At 37.9% G+C, this 17,743-nt stretch overlaps 1 protein-coding gene across 2 annotated transcripts in view; it reads left to right on the top strand.

Annotated features, from left to right (window-relative positions):
* PTPRN2 (protein tyrosine phosphatase, receptor type N2) overlaps positions 1-17,743 on the top strand; it is an 898,882-nt gene that overhangs the window by 339,527 nt on the left and 541,612 nt on the right. For both annotated transcript variants that reach the window (XM_025379168.1, XM_025379167.1), the window contains exon 4: positions 15,909-16,011. In XM_025379168.1, the coding sequence (XP_025234953.1) occupies positions 15,909-16,011 (103 nt within the window). The remainder of the gene's footprint in view (positions 1-15,908; positions 16,012-17,743) is intronic.

The following is a 17,743-nucleotide window of genomic DNA, read 5'->3' as shown; positions in this document are numbered from 1 at the left end:
TTAAACCTCTTGCTCTTTTAATTTACCCAGTCTCAGGTGTGTCTTGATCAGCAGTGTGAAAACAGACTAATGCAGATGCATAGTTTGCAAATATTTTTTCCTACCCTGTGCATTGTCTATTTACCTGTTAATAGTTGCTTTTGTTGTTGAGACGTGCTTTGGTTTAATTAGGTCCCTCTTGGTCTTTTTTTTTTTTTTTCTTGCAGTTGCTTTTGGAGATGTCCTCAAGAAATCTTTGCCAAGGCCTATGTCCAGAGTGGTGTGTCCTACATTTTCTTCTAGGGTTTTTATGGTTTTAGGTCTTACGTTTAAATCTTTAAGCCATCTTAAGTTTCAATCTTAAGGATGGAGTCAAAGTTTCAATCAAAGGAAGGAGTCAAGTTTCAATCTTCTGCATATGGCTAACCAGCTATCCCAGCACCATTTATTGAATAGGGAGCCCTTTCTCCACTTCTTGTTATTGTCGACTTTGTTGAAGATCAGATGTTTGTAGGTGTGCAGCTTTACTTCTGGTTTCTCTAAACAGTGCCATTGGTCTATGTGTCTGTTTTTGTACCAGTACCATGCTGTTTTGGTTACGAGAGCCTTATAGTATATTTTGAAGTCAGGTAATGTGATTCCTCCAGCTTTGTTCTTTTTGCTTAGGGTTGCTTTGGCTATTCAGGCTTTTTTTCCTTTGGATCCATATGAATTTCATAATTCTTTTTTTTCTAATTCTGTGAAAAATAATGCTGGTGGTCTGATAGGAATAGCATTGAATCTGTAAATTGCTTTGGGTAATGTCGCCATTTTAACAATATTGATTCTTCCTATCCATGAGCGTGGAATGTTGTTCTGTTTGTTTGTATTATCTCTGACTTCTTTCAGCAGTGTTTTTTAATTCTCATAGAGATCTTTCACTTTCTTGGTTAGCTGTAATCCCAGATATTTAATTCTTCTTGTACATGTTGTAAATGGGATTGCATTCTTGATTTGGATCTCAGCTTGGAAATTATTGATGTATAGAAATGATATTAGTTTTTTGGTTTCTGTTTTTGTTTTTGTTTTCTAAAGGTCAGTGACTTGTATGCTACTGGTTTTTATACATTGATTTTTTATCCTGAAACTTTACTGAAGTCATTTATTAGTTCTAGGAGTCTTTTGGCAGAGTTTTTAGGGGTTTCTATGTATAGTATATCATCTGTGAAGAAAGATAATTTGACTTCCTCTTTTCCTATTTGGATACCTTTTATTTCTTTCCCTTGCCTGATTGCTCTGGCTAGGACTTCCAGTACTATGTTGAATAGGAGTGGTGAGAGTGGGCATCCTGTTTCATTCCAGTTCTCACAGGAAATGCTCCCAACTTTTGCCTGTTCAATCTGATATTGCCTTTGGGTTTGTAATTGATGGATCTTATTATTTTGAGGCATATTCCTTTTATCTTTAGTCCTTTGATGCCTAATTTGTTGAAGGTTTTTTTTTTTTTTAACATGAAGGGACATTGAATTTTATTGAACGCCCTTCCTGTGTCTATTGAGATGATCATATGGTTTCTGTTTTCAATTCTGTTTAGTGTCATAGAAGGATTTCGGGAGGAGTTCCTACTTTTTGGCTTTTTGAAGTAATTATAGTAGGATTGGTACTAGCTCTGCTTTATATGTCTGGTAGAATTCAGCTGTGAATTTGTCTGGTTTAGGGCTTTTTTGGTTGGTAGGGTTTTTTTTTATATTAGCAATTCAATTTTGAAAGTCATTATTCATCTGTTCAGGATTTGAATTTCTTCCTGATTCAATATTGCAAGGTTGTATGTTTCTGGGAATTTATTTATTTCTTCTAGGTTCGTGTGCATAGAGGTATTTATAACAATCTCTGAGGATCTTTGTGTTTCTATGGGATTGCTTGTAATATCACCTTTGTCATTTCTGATTGTGCTTATTTAGGTATTCTCTCTATTTTTGTTCATCTAGCTAGTGGTCTACCAACTTTATTTATTATTTCAAAAAATGAACTTTCTTTGTATGTGTTTTTGTGTCTCAATTTCATTCAGTTCTGCTCTGATTTTGATTTTTTCTTTTCTTCTGCTAGCTTTGGGATTGGTTTGTTCTTTTTTTTTTCTGGTTCTTCCAGGTGTAATGTTATGTTGTTAATTTGAGATCTTTCTAACTTTATGATGTAGTTGTTTAGTGTTATAAACTTTCCTCTTAACACTGCTTTAGCTGTGTCCCAAATATTCTGGTATGTTGTGTCACTGTTTTCATTAGTTTCAAATAACTTTTTGATTTCTGCCTAATTTCATTCTTTACTCAAAAGTCATCTAGGAGCAAGATGTTTAATTATGATGTAATTGGATAGTTTTGAGAGATCTTCCTGTTTTTTATTCATATTTCTATTACATGTGGGCCAAGAGTGTAGTTGGTATGATTTCAATTTTCTTTGGATGCTTCTGAGACTTGCTTTATGGCATGTGGCTGATCTTAGAGTATGTGCCATGTGCAGATAAGAAGAATATACATTCTGTTGTTGTTGGATATTCTGTAGACGTCTAGAAGACCCGGTTGATCAAGGGTTGAGTTTGAGTCCAGAATATCTTTGTTAGTTTTCTGCCTCTATGATCTGTCTAATGCTGTCAGTGGGGTATTGAAGTCTCCCCCTATTACTGTGTTTATCTATGTCTCTTCATAGGTCTCTAAGACCTTGTTTTATGAATCTGGGTGCCCCAATGTTGGGTGCATAAATATTTAGGGTAGTTAAGTCTTCTTGTTGAGTTGAACCCTTTTTCACTATGTAAAGCCCCTCTTTGTTCTTTTTGATCGTTGCTGGTTTAAAATCTGCTTCATCTGAAATAAGAATAGCAACCTCTGCTCTTTGTTGGTTTCCATTTACAAGACAGATCTTTCTCCATCCCTTTACTTGGAGCCAAAGTGTGTCATTACATGTGAGATGGGTTCTTGAAGACAGCAGACGGTTGGGTCTTGCTTCTTTATTCAACTTGTAAATCTATGCCTTTTAAGTGGGTGTTTAGCCTGTTTACATTCAAGGTTAATATTGATATGTATGGATTTAATCCTGTCATTTGTGTCATTAGCTGGTTTTCATGTAAACTTGATTGTGTAGTTGCTTTATAGTGCAAGTGAGCTACGTATTTGTGTTTTTGTGGAGGCAGGTATCTTTCTTTAGTTTCCGTGTTTAGCACGCCCTTAAGGACCTTTGTAAAGCAGGTCTAATGATAGTAAATTCCTTTAGTGTTCACTTGTCTAAAAAGGATTTTTTCTTCTTTGCTTATGATGCTTAGTTTTGTGGGATATGAAATTCATGATTGGAAATTTTTTTCTTTAAGGATGTTGAAAATAGGGCCCCCAGTGTCTTCTGACTTGTAAGGTTTTTTCTGAAATGTCTGCTGTTATCCTGAAATGTTCTCTTTGTAAGTGACCTGCTCTTTCTCTCTAGCTGCTTTTAATAGTTTTTCTTTCACATCAACCTGGGAGAATCTGATGACTATGTGCCTTGAGGATGGTCATCTTATATAGTATCTCACAGAGGTTTTCTGAATTCCTTGAATATCCTGTCAACCTCTAGTCAGATTGGGAAATTTTTCATGTACTATGTTTCCCAAGTTGCTTACTCTCTCTCCTTCTCTTTCAGAAAAGCCAGTGAGTCATGGGTTTGGTCTTTTTACATAATCCCATACTTTTCAGAGGTTTTATTCATTTTTTAACACTCTTTTTTCTTTATGTTTGTCTGCCTGTGTTGATTTGAAAGAGCTGCCTTTACGCTCTAAAATTATTTTCTCAGCCTGGTCTATTCTGATGTTAATGCTTCCAATTTTATTATGAAATTCCTATATTGAATTTTTCAATTTCAGAAGTTCAGTTTGGTTATTCTTAAAATGGCTATGTTGTATTTCAACTCTCAAATAGTTTCCTTGGATTCAGTTTCAACTTTCTCCTGTATCTCATTGAGCTTCCTTGCCATCGAGACTCTGAATCCTATGTCTGTCATTTCAGTCATCTCAGTTTGATTAAGAACCATTGCTGGGTAGCTAGTGTGTTCATTTGTAGCCAAGAAGATGCTCTGGCTTTTAGAATTGCCAGAGTTCTTGTGTTTTCTGTTTGTTTGTTTGTTTGTTTGTTTGTTTTCTCATCTGTGAGTGCTGATGTTCTTTTATCCTTTTGAAGTTGCTGTCCTGGGGATGGGGCTTTTTGTTTTTATGTTCCTTATTTCTCATAAGAGTTTTGCTGTTGTGTAAGTTGGATATAGTTGACTGGCTTTGTTTCTGAATTTTTTCATAGGGCCGAGGTTCAGCTCAGCACTCCTGGGCTGTCTGCTCTAACCCTGGTGAGCTGGGACCAGGCCTGTGGCTGTGTCCTCTGGCCCCTTGAGGTTTAGTACCAGCTGCACTGGGAGGTCAAGGTGCAGCTAGGCTGCTGGCCAAAGCACTCCATCAGGGGCCACCAGCCAAACTGCCCCATTGGTGGTTGCTGGCAAAAGTGCCCTGGCAGGGTGGTGGGGGCCATTGGCAAAAGTGCTCCAGTAGGGCTCTCTTTTTTAGTGTAAGCATTTAGTGCTAAAAATTTCACTTAGCACAGTTTTAACTGTGTGTGCCATGAATTTTGATATGTTGTGCTTTTAACTGAATTACATGTAATGTATTATCTTCTCTTTGACCCATGGATTATTTCATAACATGTTGTTTAATTTCCAAGTGTTTGGATATTTCCCTATTATCTTTCTGTTATTGATTTCTACCTTGACTATATTGTGGTCAGAGAACACACTCTGAATGATTATAATTTTGCCGAAGTATGTTTTATGGCCCAGCATTAAGTCTATCATGGTATGTTTTCTTTGGGCAATTGAAAAGAACATATACTCTGCTCTTGTTGGGTACAGTGTTCTATAAATAGTCATTAAGTCCTGTTGATTAATGGTATTGTTGAGTTCTTTTCTATCTTTGTTGATTTTTTGTTTAGTTGCTCTATCTACATAATTCACATATAGGATTGCTGTATCTTCTTAGTAGGTTGGCCTATTTATCACTCTGTAATTCCCTTCTCTGCAGCCATTTTCTTTACTCTAAATATTAACTTATCTGATATTAATATAGCCATTGCTTCTGTCCTTTGATTAATACTTACATGATATATATTTTAAAATATTTTTACTTTCAACCTTCCTATATCATTTTATTCAAAGTGAGTTTCATATAGTATATAGTTGAGTCTTTTTTTAAAAAAATCCCACTCAGCCAGTGTGTTTTTGTTGTCATATTTAGCCCATTTACATTTAATGTAATTATTAATATGTTAGGATTTAAAACTCATTTAATTTTTTATTTTCTACTTGTTCCTGTATTTTTTATTTCTTTGTTTCTTCCTCCCTTCCTTTGAGTTACTTTAATGTTTTTGGAAATCCACTTTATCTATAGTGTTTTTGAGTGTATGTCTTTGATAGTTTTCTTTTAGTTATTGTTCTAGATATAATATGCATATACATATTTATAACTTATTAAAGTTTACTGGTGTCATAATTTTACCAGTTTGGGTGAAATATAGAAACTTTTCCTTCCTTTATGACATTTTACTTATCCCCTCATTTATATTATAATTGTTTACATATTTCCTCTGTGTGCATTTAAAATACATCAGACAGTGGTATGATGTTTGATTGAACTGTCAAGCATACAACCCAAGAGAAGGAATGCTTACTCATGTTGTTGTTTGTCATGTTCTTGCATTCTTCCTGATGCTCCAAAATTCCTTTTTTTATATTTCTCTTCTACATAGAGACATAAATTTAGTTATTCTTTCAGAGTTGGTCTGGTGAAAAACACAATTTTCCTTTATCTGGGGATATCTTTATTTCCCCCTTATTCCTGAAGGATACCTTCATTGGGTATCTGGATTGATAGACTTGTGGGATTCTGGGTTGACATATTTTTCTTTCAGCACTTAAAAAGTGTGCTCTTTCCTTGTGGCCTCCATCGTTTCTGATAAGAAATCCCCTGTCATTTGAATTGTGTTTTCCTTGTAGGTAAGGTGTCATTTTTCTCTGGCTGCTGTCAAGATTTTTCTTTGTGGGTTTTCAGAAACTTAATTATTATGTGTCTTGGAGGAGATTTGGGTTTACCCTGTTTGGAGTATGTTTAGCTTCTTAAATTTTTAGGTTCATGTTTCTTCCAAAATTGAGAAGTTTTCAGCCATTATTTTTCTGAATACCTTTTCACACCTGTCATCTTGTCTTCTTTCTCTCTTCTTTTTGAGACTCTGATAGCATGAATATTATATCTTTGGTTATAGCCCTGCAGTTGCTGAAGCTTTATCAATTTTTTCTACTATTTTCTCTGTGTTGTTGACATTGAGTAATTCCTACAGTTTTATCCTCAGTTCACTGATTCTTTCCTTTGTCTCTCCATCCTTCTGTTATGTGCATCCACTGAGTTTTTTTATTTTGATTATTGTGTCTTTCAGTAATAATATTTCAATTTGGCTTTTATTTATATCATCTATTTTCTGAGACATCCTACTTTTTCATTTGTTTCAAGTGTGTTCATAATTGCTCATTGAAGCATTTTTATCATAGCTGGTTTAAAATCTTTCTCAGGCAATTGTAACATCTCAGTCATCCCAGTGTTGGTTTCTGTGGATTGTCTCTTTTCTATTTGTTTTGTCATCTTCTTTGTTCTTTGTATGACCAGTTATTTTCTGTTGAAATCTGGACATTTTTGTATTATGTCATGATTCTGGATCTCATTTAAACCTTGCATTTTAACTGCCTCTTTTTGGACACTGCTCTTCTGGGGGTAGGGGGTGGTGATGGTAATTCCTTGTAACTGACATGTGGAGATGGAAGTCTAGATTCCCCAGGAGGCCTCTGTTGATACCTGAGGGTGGGGTCTTTTTACTGCTTGGTTAGGGAGAGGGGTGGAAGTTTCAACTTCCCAGATGGTCTCTGCTGACACCGTAGGGGTTGTGGTAATTACAACCCAATGGAGATGAAAGTTCTGGATCCCTACTTGGCCTTCTCTGACACTACCTGGTAGGGCTAGGGGGAGGCCTTATTACAGCCTCATGAAAAAGGAAGTCTAGACCCCCACTTGGCCTTTGTTGGCATGGGTAGGGGGAGGCTATACTTTTTTCTGTGGTGTTTTGCTGGAATAGAGCTGTTAATATCTAATATTTTTCTGTCTTGCTGAGTTGATTCTTTCCTGACTCCTTGATTAGAGAGAGGCTGCTTTAGTTGTGTGTGTGTGTGTGTGTGTGTGTATACACATTGGTGTTTCCAGATTGCTGCCCTCTTTAACTCCAAGTCTGAGGTACATGAGACAAAAAGAAAACCCAGGGAATCCACCACTGTGTCCTTCTCTGCTCTTCCTTCTTATTGCCATCCTTCCAAGTCTTATGCTTGTTTTATGTATGCTCAGAGATTCTAGTTGTACTTAGTGGGAAGAAGTATGTCATCTCTAGAAGTGGATTCCTTCTTCCCAGGGTTATATTTTCTCCAAGATATGCCACAGACAGAAGTTCATAGGAGATGCTTAAACTCCCATATCTATGCATTGTTGTGTTTGTTTTTTATATCTAAGAGCACAGTTTCTTCTGACTTCCAGGAAGGCTGAGATGGCTGGGCTAAGGGATACAGGGTCCTCTCAGACTGCTCAGTACAGATGATTCTGAGTAGTTGACCGACTATTGTTCTGGAAGAACTGAGCCCTTGTCAGACTGCTCAGTACAGATGATTCTGAGTAGTTGACCGACTATTGTTCTGAAAGAACTGAGCCCTTGTCAGACTGCTCAGTACAGATGATTCTGAGTAGTTGACCGACTGTTGTTCTGGAAGAACTGAGCCCTTGTCAGACTGCTCAGTACAGATGATTCTGAGTAGTTGACCGACTGTTGTTCTGGAAGAACTGAGCCCTTGTCAGACTGCTCAGTACAGATGATTCTGAGTAGTTGACCAACTGTTGTTCTGGAAGAACTGAGCCCTTATCATAGATGCCAAAGTTGACATAACTCAGACTTACATGCTTTTCAGATAAAAATTGTAAATTTAAGTTATTTAAATTTTATAAATGATTTTTTTCATGGAAAGTTCTTTTTGTGCCATTGATTTTCTGCTTCCTGATAAATATTAATAATAAGACAATCCTTTTTAGGAATGGCATGGTTAAAATATCCTTATTTTCTAAATCCACAATAATAGATACTATACTAACATTGCAAATGTGCTTTCAATTGAGGATACTCCCGAGAATGGATCAGAAATAGCTATATAAACAAAAGTACATTTCATAGTGGGTGTTTTTAAGTTGCTTTGGCAAATGGGATAAACTTGGTTATTATTAAGTACATTTAATCCTAAATTGGGTAACAGTGAGTGTGGGGCCTGTTCTCTCAGCGACCTATTCTCTAAGTGATACATTCCAACTAGAGCGGCTTAGAGTAAGTTGGAGGCCATCCTAATAGTGAATTTTCCTATCATTCTTCACTTTGGGTAATGCCATTTAGGCTTTTGAGATTTAGATATATGACAGTTGCTTTAATTTGCCATCTATAACATTTAAAAATTGTTAAAATCTAGATTTGCATGTGAAAAAAAATTGTGTGTTCATGAAGATAGCTTATATCTACTGAGCTCTTTTAATTCTATTCAGAATATGTGGTTCTTATCATGTTCTGGACTTCCTATGCCACACACACACATACACATACACACACATACACACAAGCACAGAGCCATCCTGATTTGAAGATTTTGGTAATGTGTTTTTGTACAGGGCATAAAAATATATCTCTGTAATTACATGATATTTAGTGATTAGATAATTATGGATAATTGCATGGGGTAGTTCTAAGTGCTAAAGTGTTACCATAAGATCTAAAATGTACAAATTGCATAATAATTATTCTTGAGAGTTATTTGGTAATTTTGAGCATAATTATCATGTGATCCACAGTGCATGTAATTAATGCGTAATCACATGGATTTTGCCTTCATAACTACTTCACCCTTGTTATGAAGCTCTTTGTCATAACATTTGAGTATAAATATAATGTAATTGGCTCCCGGATACAGTACATTAAGCCCCATGATAATTGCTTTCACGGTAACAGTACCCCTTATTCCATTCCAATTGCTGTCTTTTAAGATTTTGTTAGGAAGAACAAAATACCTAAGATACAGTGGTGGGCAGTTAGAGGAGTGGGTGAGTGGTGGGTACTATGTGCTCATTGTGGATGAGGAGTATCTTTGCTGTGACCACAGTATTTCCATGTAGATGGAAGGTGTCTCCATTTTTCATAGTAGACAAAAATCTGTCTTCTGACTAAACTTGTATTTGGTGTAAGACTGCTTGCTGTCCAGCCATAGTCAGCACCCATTAAGTCTCTCCCTCTATTTGTTTTTCATTTTTAACTTTTGTGGGTACAGAGGTGTATATATTTATGGGATACATGGGATATTTTGATACAGGCATACAATCATAATAATTACATCAGGGTAAGTGGGATATTCATCACCTAAAGTATTTATCCTTTCATTATGTTACAAATAATCCAGTTATACTCTTGGTTATTTTTAAATGTACAATAATTATTGTTGACTGCAGTTACCCTGTTGTGCTATCAAGTACCATATCTTATTCATTCTACTTAACTATATTTTTGTACTCATTAACTATTCCCACTTACCCCCCACCCCCTGCCAATTTCCTTCCCAGTAACAATGGTTACTTCCTTCTGGTAACCATTGTTCTATTCTCTATCTTTATAAGTTCAGTTGTTTTAATTTTTAGTTCCCACAAATCAGTGAGAACATGCAAAATTTGTCTTCCTATGTCTGGCTTATTTCACTTAACGTAATGATTTTCAGTTCCATCCATGTTGTTGCAAATGACAGAATCTTACCTTTTTATGGCCGAATAGTACTCCATTTTGTAGAGGTACCACATTTTTTAAAAATTCGTTTGTCTGTTGATGGACATTTAGGTTGCTTCCAAATGTCTGCTCTTGTTAACAGTGCTGCAATAAACATGGGAGTGTGGATATCTATTTGATACACTGATTACCTTTCTTTTGGGTATAAACCTGACCGTGGATATAAACCTAGCCGTGGGATTGCTGGATTATATTATAGCTCTATTTTCTGCTTTTTAAGGAACCTCCACACTGCTCTCCATAATAGTTGTACTAATTTACAATTCCACCAGCAGTGTGTATGAGGGTTACCTTTTCTCTGTATCCTTGCCAGCATTTATTATTGCCTGTCTTTTGGACAAAAGCCATTTTAACTGGGGTGAGATGATATCTCATTGCAGTTTTGATTTGCATTTATCTGATGATCAGTGATGTTGAGCACCTTTTCATATACCTGTTTGCCATTTGAATGTCTTTTTTGAGAAATGTCTATTCAGAGCTATATCTATTTGCCCATTTTAAATTAGATTATCAAAATTTTTTTCTACAGAGTTGAGCTTTTTATATATTCTGGTTATTAATCCTTTGTCAGATGAATACTTTGCAAATGTTTTCTCCTATTCTGTGGGTGTCTCTTCACTTTGTTGATTGTTTCCTTTGCTGTGCAGAGGTTTTTTAACTCGATGTGATCCCATCTGTCCAATTTTGCTTTGGTTGCCTGTGCTTGTGGGGCATTACTCAAGTTGCTTTGGCTGCCTGTGCTTATGGGGTGTTACTAAAGAAATCTTTACACTATTCAGTGTCCTGGGGAGTTTTCCCAATGTTTTCTTGTAGTCGTTTCATAGTCTGAGGTCTTAGATTTAGTCTTTAATCCATGTTTGTGTGATTTTTGTATACGACGAGATAGGAATCCAGTTTCATTCTTCTGCATGCGGTTATCTAGTTTCCCAGCACCATTTACTGAAGAGACTGTCCTGTCCCCAGGACACTTGATGACTGTTGACGATTTTTGCATCAATATTCCTCAGGGATATTGGCCTGTAGTTTTATTTTTTGATATGTCTTTGGTTTTGGTATCAGGGTATTACTGGCTTCATGGAATGAATTTGGAGGTATTTCCTCCTCCTCTATCTTCTGGAATAGTTTGAGTAAGGTTCTTCTTTAAATATTTGGTAAAATTCAGCAGCGAAGTGATCAAGTCCCAGGCTTTTCTTTGCTTGGAGACTTTATTACAGCTTCAATCTCATTATTCGTTATTGATCTGTTCAGGTTTTGGATTTCTTCATGGTTCAGTCTTGGTAGGTTCTATGTGTCTAAGAATTTATCTATTTCTCCTGGGTTTTCTAATTTACTGGCATGTAGTTGCTCCTAGTAGCCTCTAATGATCCTCTGAATTACTGCAGTACTAGTTGTAATGTCTTCTTTTTCATCTCTGATTTTATTTATTTGGCTCTTTTCTCCTTTTGTCTTAGTCTAGATAATGGTTTGTCAATTTCGTTTATCTTTTCAAAAACCAACTTTTTGTTTTCATTGATCTTTTGTATTGTTTTCTTCATTCCAACTTCATTTATTTCTGCTCTGATCTTTATTATTTCTTTTTGTTTACTAATTTTGGGTTTGGTTTGCTCTTGCTTTTCTAGGTCTTTAAGATGCATCAATAGATTGAGGGTTTTCTCTCTTTTTTTTTTTGATGTAGGTGTTTATAGCTATAAACTTTCCTCTTAGTACTGCTTTTGCTGCATCCCACAGGTTTTTGGTATGTTGTGTTTGTGTTATTATTTGTTTCAAGAAATCTCTAAATTTTCTTCTTAATTTATTCATTGACCCACTGGTCATTCAGAAATGTATTGTTTAATTTCCATGTGTTTGTATAGTTTCCAAAATTTTCCCTGTTATTGATTTCTAATTCCATTGTGGTCAGAGAAGATACTTGATGTAATTTCAGTTTGTTTTTGAATTTTTGAATTCAAAAAAATTTTTGAATTTTTATGCATTTTGTTGCCATAATGTATGGGCTGTTCTTGAGAATTATTCGTGTGTTGAGGAGAAGAATGTGGATTTCATAGCCATTGAATGAAATGTTCTGTAAATGTCAATTAGGTCCATTTGGTCAATAGTGCAGCTTGGTTGATACATCTTTGTTGAATTTCTGGCTGGATGATCTCTGTCCAGTGCTGAAAGTGGCATGTGGAAGTCTTCAGCTGTTATTGTATTGGGGTCTGTCTCTTGCTTTAACTCTAATAAAATTTGTTTTATATATCTGGGTGCTCCAGTGTTGGGTACATATATATTTACAATTGTTATGTCCTCTTGCTTAATTTACCCCTTTATCATTATGACCTTGTCTCTTTTGGTAGTTTTGTCTTGACATCTATTTTGTCTGATACATGTACAGCTACTCTTGCTCTTGTTTGGTTTCCATGTGCATGGATTATCTTTTTCCATCCCTTTATTTTTTTAGTCTGTGTTTGTCTTTATAGGTAAAGTGTGTTTCTTGTAGGCAACAGATGATTGGGTCTTTTTTTTTTTTTTTTTTTTTTTTAAATCCATTCAACCGCTCTGTGTCTTTTGATTGGAGAGTTTAGTCCATGTGTACTCAAAGTTATGTTTGATAGGTAAGAACTTACTCTTGCCATTTTGTTATTTGTTTTCTGATTGTTGTGTGGTCTTCTCTTTCTTATTTCTTTCCTTACTGTTTTTTTTTAAGTGAAAGTGATTTTCTTTGGTGATATGTTTTAATTTCTTACTTTTTACTTTTTGTTGTATCTGTTTTATGTTTTTTGATTTGAGGTTACAATAAGGCTTGCAAATAACATCTTATAACCCATTATTTTAAATGGATGACAACTTAACATGGATTGCATAAGCAAGCTAACAAACCAGCACAGAGAAAACTAATAAAAACTCTACACTTTAGCTTCATCCCCCTACTTTTTAACTTTTTGTTGTTTCTATTTATATCTTTATATCTGAAAAGTTGTTGGAGTTATTTTTGATCAGTTCATCTTTTAGTCTTTTAACTCTAGATATGAGCAGTTTACACACCACGATTACAGTGTTACGATATTCTGTGTTTTTCTGTGTACTTACTACTACCAGTGAGTTTTGTACCTTCAGATGATTTCTTAATGCTCACTAACTTTCTTTTATTTCAGACTGAGGAAATCCCTTTAGCATTTCTTATAGGACAGGTCTGGTGTTGTTGGAATCCTTCAGCTTTTGTTTGTCTGGGAAGGTATTTTTCCTTCATATTTGAAATGCATTTTTGTTGGATATACAATTTCAGAATGAAAGGATTTCTTTCCCTTAACACTTTAAATAACAATGACACTATTTCCTGACCTGTAAAGTTTCCACTGAAAAGTCTGCTGCCAGACGTACTGGAGCTCCATTGTATGTTTTTTTCTTTGTTTCTTTTCTTTTGCACCTTTGGGAGTTTGATAATTAAATGTCTTGAGGTAGTTTTATTTGGGTTGAATCTGTTTAGTGTTCTGTAATCTTCTTACACTTGAACATTGATGTCTTACTCTAGGTTCGAGAAGTTCTCATTATTATCCTTTCGAGTAAACCTTCTCCCCCTTTCTTTCTCTCTCTCCCTCCTCTTGAAGGGTGATAAATCTTAGATTTCTCTTTTTGAGGCCATTTTCTAGATAATGCAGTTGTGCTTCAGTTTTTAAAATTCTTTTTTCTTTAGTCTCCTCTGACTGCATATTTTCAAATAGCCAGTCTTCAAGCTCACTAATTCTTTTTTTTTGTTTGTTTGTTTGTTTGTTTGTTTTGTTTTTTGTTTTTTTTTGAGACGGAGTCTCGCTCTGTGGCCCAGGCTGGAGTGCAGTGGCCGGATCTCAGCTCACTGCAAGCTCTGCCTCCCGGATTCACGCCACTCTCCTGCCTCAGCCTCCCGAGTAGCTGGGAGTACAGGCGCCCGCCACCTCGCCCGGCTAGTTTTTTGTATTTTTTAGTAGAGACGGGGTTTCACCGTGTTAGCCAGGATGGTCTCGATCTCCTGACCTTGTGATCCGCCCGTCTCGGCCTCCCAAAGTGCTGGGATTACAGGCGTGAGCCACCGCGCCCGGCCCAAGCTCACTAATTCTTTGTCTTGCTTGGTCAACTCTGTGGTCAAGAGAGTCTGAGGCGTTCTGCAGTGGGCCAGTGACATTTTTCAACTCCAGAGATTTGCATGATTGTTTTTAGTTATTCCAATTTCATTGTTAAGTTTATCTGGTAGGATTCGGTTTGTCTTTTCTGTGTTACCTTGAATTTCACTGAATTTTTTTTAAACAACTATTTTGAATTCTTTGTCTGAAAGGTTACGTATCTATTCCTGTCTCTCCAGGATTGGTCCCTGGTGCCTTATTTAGTTCATTTGGTGAGGTCATGTTTTCGTGGATGGTCTTGATGCTCTTGGATGTTTGTCGGTGTCTGAGTTACGTATTTATTGAAGTCTCTAAAATCTGGGCTTGTTTGTACTCATCCTTCTTGGGACAGCTTTCCAGGTAATTGAAGGGACTTTGGTGTTGTGATCTAAGTTTTTAATCCCTGCAGCCATATCTGCTTTAGGGGGCACTCAAAGCCCAGTAATTTCATGGCTCTTTCAGACTCATAGAAGTACCACCTTGGTAGTCTTGGATACAATCCAGAAGAATTTTGTGGATTACCAGGCAGACTTTTTTTTTCTCTTACACTCTCCCAAACAAACAGAGTCTCTCTCTCACTCTGTCCTAAGATTCCTGGAGCTGGGTGAGGGGTGACACAAGCACCTCTGTGGCCACCACCACTGGGACTGTTCTGGATCAGACCTGAAGCCAGGACATCTCTGAGTCTCACCCAAGGCCCATGGGGTACTGCCTGGGTACCCCTGTTGATTATTTGGGGCCCAAGGGCTCTATAGTCGGGAGATGATGAATCCTTCCAGTACTAGGACCTTCCCTTCAAGGCAGTGGATTTTCCTTTGACCCAGGGTGTGTCTAGAAATGTCACCTGGGAAGTAGGGCCTGGAATGGGGGCCTCATGACTCTGCCCAGTGCCCTATCCTACTTTGGCTGAGCAGTTATCCAAGTTGTAAGATCAAGTCCTCTTTACTCTTCCCTCTCTTCTCAAATGGAAGGAAGGAGTCTCTTTTGGAGCTGTGAGCTGTGCTGTCTAGGGTTGAGGGAGGGGTGACACAAGCACCCTTAGTTGCCCTGGCTGGTACCTCACTAGGTTGTGTGCACCCCAAGTCCAGTGGCTCCAAGCCAAGCACAGCACCAGGACTTGCCCAGGAATTGTAGTCCTTCTATCGTAGACAGCCTTCAAGTTTATTTAGGACCCCAGAGCACTTTAGCCCATGGTGGTGAGGCTTGTCAGAACTCAGATTCTGACCACTGGGATGGGTGGCACCCCTCTGTCCAGGGCTGGTCTAAATGTTCCCTCCATGGGCACTGGTTGAATTCTGCGTGTTGTTTTTACTGTGACAGGGCAGCACTGAGTTCCAATACACAGTCCCACAGTCCCTGTGCTCTCTCGCCCAAGTGCATATGCGTTCTGTCTCTGGGGCACACAGCCACTGCAGGGGGATGGGTGAGGGGTGACATCATCAATTCCAAATAATCTTTCCTACCTTCTTCTGTGCCTCTTTCATTGATATGGAGTTAAAACCAGGTACTGTGACCACTCACCTGAAATTTGGTTCTCATGTAGGTGCTTTTCTGTGTGGACAGTTGTTCAATTTGGTGTTCCTACAGGGAGGATGATCACTGGAGGCTTCTATTTGGCCATCTTTCTCCACGCTCACCCAAGTCTTTGTATTATTATTATTAATGCAGCAGAGCCTCAGTTTTCTTTTTGGCCTAGAAGTTTCAGAAAGTGGGAATTTCTTTAAGGAGAAGATCTTCTTGATAAACTGCAGTGAGAGGGAGCCTTACTTTGCAGATGGGACCGTCAACGTGATGGTGAAATGCAACTACTTACGAGACTGAAGCAAGAGCTTTGGCTAAACTTCCAAAATGATGACACAGGTTTTGCAACTTTTGTCCACAGGTTTCACGTGGCAGGATGACTATACTCAGTATGTGATGGACCAGGAACTTGCAGACCTCCCCAAAACCTACCTGAGGCGTCCTGAAGCATCCAGCCCAGCCAGGTAAGTGTGGATGTGGCTCACTGCCCTTTGCTCCCGGGACACAGCCCATAGCCATTACACTTAGGATTTGTTCGTTTATTTTAATGTAGCAAAGAACCCACTATCTTTCTGGTGCAGATGTTTCGGAAAGTTAGGATATCTGTAAGGAAAAGGTTGGTTCCCATGAGAGAGATATTGGGTGACCCTCCAGTGAGGTGCCATTTTCATTGAGACATGCCCAGGGGTTCTTCATTTTTCCATGAGACTCTTAGAGAAATCCTGCATCTTCAAGGCCTTGATCAAAAGCAGATAAGTTGAGAATTCCCATTTCTAAGGAATTATTTTTGCTTTAGACAAAAAGCAGAATTAAATTGTGAAAGTCTTTTCGTCCTTTCCCAGAGCATAGCAACCTATACTGAGCTAAATATATTGTTCCATATTCTCTTATTTTGTACTCAAACTATGTGGTAATTACTAATGTCACGTAAACTATATGGTAATGTCATACATACCATGTACTAATGTCATACCCATTCTTGAAAGTGAGGAAATTGAGACATAGGGAGGTTAAAAAATTAGTTTAAAGACAAATCACAGTAAGAAAGCTGGCACTGTTGGATTCCTGAGCCATCGTGCTATTTTTCATGTTAAAAAAAAAAAAAGAACACATGAAAATGACCTTTCCTAAAGGTTTAGTTTGAAAAGTCCATTTTTCCCTGACAGAGAGACTATTCTAGAGCCATAGTCTTTAGTCAGAAAGATTCCAGTAACACAAAATTTAGATAGCGGCTTTCATGCCCATGTCCATCTGATACAGAAAGCAATTAAGTGTCCTGGCAGGATCAAAAGAGTGAGAACGTGTGGAGAACTGGTAACCGACCCCCAGCACGCGGTGCACACTGAGGGCAGGGGCCACGTCTTTGTCCTTCCGTGCCTGGTGTATCTACCTTTAATACCTCCTTCATCTAAGAGAATGTGCTGTTATACTCTAAGTCTTTCCTGTAGGAAACCAAACAAAAACCCACCAAAATGTTTTCAACTTGAGCTGTGTTGAATTTCCATGTTCATGTTGGATGTGTTCAAACTCCTCGTACTCCCCTCTAAATTCCACTGGGGGCGCTTGCACCGCCCCAGGGACCTTGAACTCCATCAAGTGTAGGGATGGGTTGGGCGGCCCAAGACGGGCAAGCAGCAGAGGGCTGAAGAATTGGGAGCACCAAGCAGGGGATGGCTCCTCCTCAGTCTGGGGGTGCAGAACGGGGCAAACAGAAGCTGCCCAACGTGGGAGGAAAGGAGTGCCACTGAGAGAAGAATCCAGGGAGGACCTGCCTCTGAGAAATCAAACTCAGCAGCATCCCTGGAGAGGCGCCTGGATTGTGCCTTCTAAACATTAAACGTGGTCATTTGAAAAAATTGCCACTTTTTATTATTTAAAACAGTGCCAGTTTTATTATGAAAAATGGTATGTTATCTTTGTTTTAAATACATAGACTTTGAGCTTGGAACCAACCTTCCTTCCTTCCTTCCTTCCTTCCTTCCTTCCTTCCTTCCTTCCTTCCTCCCTCCCTTCCTCCCTTCCTCCCTTCCTTCCCTCCCTCCCTCCCTCCCTCCCTTCCTCCTCCTCCTCTCTCCCTCTCTCTCTTTCCCTTCCTGCCTCCCTCCCTCCTTTCCCTCCCTCCCTCCTTTCTTTCTTTCTCTTTCTTTCTTTTCTTTCTTTCTTTCTTTCTTTCTTTCTTTCTTTCTTTCTTTCTTT

Source organism: Theropithecus gelada, chromosome 3 (genome assembly GCF_003255815.1).
Source record: "Theropithecus gelada isolate Dixy chromosome 3, Tgel_1.0, whole genome shotgun sequence".
Lineage (NCBI taxonomy): Eukaryota > Metazoa > Chordata > Mammalia > Primates > Cercopithecidae > Theropithecus > Theropithecus gelada.
Note: the sequence above shows the minus strand (reverse complement) of the source record. Positions and strands in the feature narration are given on the sequence as shown.